The sequence below is a fragment of the Orycteropus afer genome, unplaced genomic scaffold (genome assembly GCF_000298275.1).
Source record: "Orycteropus afer afer isolate SDZICR_OR568_19922 unplaced genomic scaffold, OryAfe1.0 scaffold00888, whole genome shotgun sequence".
Lineage (NCBI taxonomy): Eukaryota > Metazoa > Chordata > Mammalia > Tubulidentata > Orycteropodidae > Orycteropus > Orycteropus afer.
Window position 1 is genome coordinate 459,150 of NW_006922475.1, and position 4,749 is coordinate 463,898.

Below are 4,749 nucleotides of genomic sequence, written 5' to 3' on the forward strand. Positions count from 1 at the left end.
ACACCAACCATTCCTCCTGCAGCACCCACCACCTCTCTGCTTGGTTCAATAATTCGCTGCAGTGGCCACACAGAACTCATAGATTATGGGGTTTATTAGGGAAACAACAGGCTACAATTGAAGTTCAGGAACACGCTCAGTCTTTCTCAGCAGCACGTGTCTCCCAGGAGCACGTTTTTCTCAGCCAGCAGTCAGAGAGAGATTCCTTTTGCCTCTAGGAGGGCTCCTTTTGAGCCTGGCAGAGTGGCCAAACTAACCAATCATAACATTAGAATTCTAAGCACCTGAGAGACAGCGAACTTCCCAGAACATTGCTTTGTGCCACTCTCAACAGAAATACCCCAGGTGGATAACTATCAAGAGCTCCTTAGTTGCTCACAGCAAATTCCACCATGGAGTTTACAAAGACTTACGGCTAGAAAAGCCGTACCAGGTAATTTATTACACTGCACTTACAAATAGCAACAAAATAAAAATTAAGAGAAAGTAAGTATGCCATTACCATACTTTGAATTTTAATTGTTTAGCAATCAAATGTTTATTGAACACCAACAATATATGCCATGTACCGTCTTAGGCAGTACGTACACAACATGAATAAAACAGACAAGACCTTTGCTTTCAAATAACACTCAGTTGATAAACCCATTACCTTTTCTTTGAGAATTTTCAGGATCTCTGAATTTTGGAGCTGAAAAGTGCCTTACAGATCATCTAGTTCAACCTCTTTGTTCAAATGGAGAACCTGAGCCACTAAGATTCACAGGAGAGTAAGAAAATTAGGAGACAGTTCAATAATTTTGAGCAATGACAGCAAACTGTATGCAAATGAGTAAAAAAGTTCACTATATTGTTAGCATCATAAATGAGTTTAAAAAAGGTATAAATACAAGTTCAGTTGTATTGATATAAATGACAGATTCCACTATATTATTTATCTTCCAGTTAAAATTAAGGAAATAAATGCCTTTTTTTTTTTCTTTAGCACTGTAATTAAACCAATTTTGTATCTTATAGTAACAGTCCCTGGGTGGTGGAAACAGTTAACATGCTCAGCTGCTAACCAAAAGGTTAGTGGTTCCATTCCACTCACAGGTGCCTCGGAAGAAAGGCCTGATGAGCTATTTTAGAAAAATCAGCCACTTGCAAATTGTATGGAGCACAGTTCTACTCTGACATTCATGAGGTCTTCATGAATTGAAATTGGCTCCAAGGCAACTGTTTGTTGTTGTTTGTTGTTTTTAAGTAACAGACTTAACTCTGAAAATGCTTTTCTGCTTATGGACTCAAAAGTTTCAAAAGCAACTATAAAGATGATGCTGTTTGTGAGTGTCTAGGTAGTGTTGATAAAAATAATGTATCTTCCTTCCTTAGTAGAATCATAAGAGTTTAAAACTGGCTCTTATTTCAAGGATGAGAAAATTGATTCTCAAAGAGGTTAATTGACTTGCCTAAATAAGAGCCAAAATTAGCAACTTATATTTAAGGAAGGGGTCTTTTTCTAATATTGAGATTATATATTGATATTCAGATATCAATTATTATATTATCAGACCTGCTGACCATTACCTTGTTTTTTAAAAACCTGAGAAATTGACAAAAGAAAAATCAAGAAGTAGACATTATAATCTAGTCTCTTGGTATTATTTCTAATTGATGTATCTCTTATGCTAAAAAAGTACTCAATATTCAGTTGCTGGTCACAAATAATTTTTCCCCCACAATAGGTATTGTCTTCTGAGAACGCTGAAGCAATGTCAGACTTTGAGAGAAGCTCTCATTGGTGCAGGAAAAGAGATTATATGGCATGGGCGGACAAAAGAAGAACCAGCTCATTATTGTAGCATTTGTGAGGTAAGTAACTATTCTTATCCACAGTTGTTTTATAAAGCCTCTTATGTCTTTAGTTTTCCTTTTTCTTTAGTTTTTTTTTTTTAACTTACAAGTAAATTTTTTAAACATAATGCTAAAGAAAAATCAAAGTATTTTACTGAAATTGACCTTGTCTTTAAATTTCATCATTTTCTTGTTTCTTAGCTATTAAAATTTGATCTGATGATGTTATATTTCACTAACTGTAAATCAACCATAAAATTATCTACTACAGAGTCATCCATCCACTAGATCTTTAACAGATGATAATCATCAAGAAGTTTAGTCTGAGCTTTTAAACTGAACACAATCCAGACTTACACAGATTTAAATAAACTAGGTGTTACCTAGTATAACTCCAAGGTAGATTGACATTAAGGCATCTCTGGTTCAATTTACAAAAAGTTTGTCAATTTTCTCCCTTGGCCAGGACTTTAAAATGGTACCAGAAACAAAGATGATGTGGTGCGTGCTCTGAAGGAACTTAGATTCTTTTCAGCAAAAGTTGTGAACAAGTAATGTACATGACCTAAATTTTCCTTCTGGTATTGGGTAAGAGTTTACTAAAATATTAACATTTGAGTCCATCCTTCAAGGATGAATATGATTTGAACAAGCCAAAAAATGGGCAGAAATGGAGGTAGAATGACATCAGCATGAGAGTAGAGGTATGGAATGTTTTGTTTGGGAAAAAGTCAGTAGTCTAGTATGACGGGAACACACTATGTAGATTATACTTACAAGTCTAGATGATAAGTGGTTTGCAAAGCGTCCTCCCCCCACCCCTTGAGTATGGCTCTCTGTGCACCAGTCATGTGGAGCAGGTGAGGGTGGGTTGGGCGGGCAGTGGCTGCCATCTGTCATCAATCCATTGGTGCAGGAGTGAGTGGTGACACTTGCTGTGTGGGTAGGGCAGCACGTGTGGTGTTTGCAAAGCATCTTGAATGATTTTCAGGAATTTGGTATTTTTTCTGAGGTCACTGAAGCCATCAAAAGCTTTTGAGCAAGAGACTAAGATTTGTTTTAGAGAGAAAAGTAATTGGAGAGGATGGAGATAGTAAGCTATTGCAGTGATCTACATAAGAATTGTTATCTTAAGGCCTAGACTAGAACCTAGCAGTAGTAATATTAAAGGAGAGAATTAAAAAATGCTTAGAAGGTAAAATCAATAAAATAACTCATTAAATGGCAGAAGTTGAGAGTCAAGTGAAAGAGTGCTCATAAATTTTCCAGCTCAGATCATAGGCTCATGTTGTTACCCATTGATAGTAATGGAAAACATGGTGAACTCTGGAATTTTAATTAACATACTATTCAAAGATGACATGAGGTCATGAGTTTTCTGTCACTAGAGAAATTTAAGCATAAGCCAAAAACAGAGATATTGATAATCCATTCCAAATCTTGAAATTCTGTAATTCTGAGGTTAACTTTCATTTCAAATTACTGAGTCCATTGGCTATTTTAATGTTGTATAACCTGACCAAAGAAAGTCACTAGGATATCAGATATATTCTAGTAAGGTGTATTATACTTCAGAAAAATGAATATATAAGCTTTCCAGTATTTGAGAATAAACTCCTATCCCACAATGTTATTCCTTATTCTGCCTGAGCCATAGCAACTCATCAGTTATTCCATATAATATAGAGTTATTGTTTCTAAACCATACAGTGTTCACAAATACACTGTTTATATCCATAATCGTTAACACATGAGACTTATAATTTAACATTCACTCACTGTTACTTACATGACAACCATGTTTTTCTTAATACCTACTCTTATTCAGAGATCACTGTCCACAATTCCATGTGAAGTAGAATTCCATAATTTTACTAAAGCAGTACAGTAAATACGACTATCTGTATTGAATGCTTTTTTCTCTTGTATAATAGGTGGAAGTTTTTGATCTGCTTTTTGTCACTAATGAGAGCAATTCTCGAAAGACTTACGTAGTGCATTGCCAAGACTGTGCACGAAAAACAAGTGGGAACCTGGAAAATTTTGTGGTGCTAGAACAGTACAAAATGGAGGACCTGATGCAAGTCTATGACCAATTTACATTAGTAAGTAAAATAAACATGTGAATGTATAGTTAGCTGGGTTGTGAAGGAGCAGTGTTTGCTCTGCCACCTGATAAGTAGGAGATAATAAAATAATTAAATTTTCCTTTGGCTCATTAGATAGAACATGAGAATATATTCATACCATCTCCCCCCCCACACACACACACACACACTTGCAAGGAGTTTACTTATATTCAGTTGGTATATATAGTTTTCATTTTTGTTCCTGGTTGAGACCAGCCTAAATCATCACAGTACTCATACTTAAAAATCTTTGTATACTTTTATAAACTTATGTGTTTCTATTCATAAAGCTATTGATCTGCTAGAGTGAAATACTTGCTCTTACACTTCTGCTGTTTGAAATTAAAAGCTATCTGCAATTTATAAGTATACTCGAATTTCATAAGATTATATAACATACCAGGAAGTTAAGCTCCATCAAATATTCCCATGAGGTTAATACTTCTGGCAAGGACAAAATTTTAATTAGCTCTAAAAGCAGAAGTATATTTAAAAGCACACTTACCGATTTATTTTTCGATTTGGGATCAGAAAACACTATTTATATGATTAAGGAACCCTGTTGGCACAGTGGTGAAAGTGCTCAGCCGTGAATTGAAAGGTTACGGTTCAAACCCACTAGCCACTGTGTGGGAGAAAGATGTGACAGTCTGCGTCCATAAAAATCACAGCCTTGGAAACCTTTTGGGGCAGTTCTACTCTGTCCTGTAGAGTCACTGTTAAAGTCAGAATCGCTCAACAGCAATGGGTTTTGGGGGTACAGGGATGATCAAAAAATAAATCG

At 35.6% G+C, this 4,749-nt stretch overlaps 1 protein-coding gene across 1 annotated transcript in view; it reads left to right on the forward strand.

The window, feature by feature from the left end:
- Nucleotides 1–4,749, forward strand: part of KDM6A (lysine demethylase 6A) — a 245,741-nt gene that overhangs the window by 239,845 nt on the left and 1,147 nt on the right. Inside the window, exons 28-29 of the mRNA XM_007958238.2 lie at nucleotides 1,728–1,854; nucleotides 3,771–3,941. Of these exons, the coding sequence (XP_007956429.2) occupies nucleotides 1,728–1,854; nucleotides 3,771–3,941 (298 nt within the window). The remainder of the gene's footprint in view (nucleotides 1–1,727; nucleotides 1,855–3,770; nucleotides 3,942–4,749) is intronic.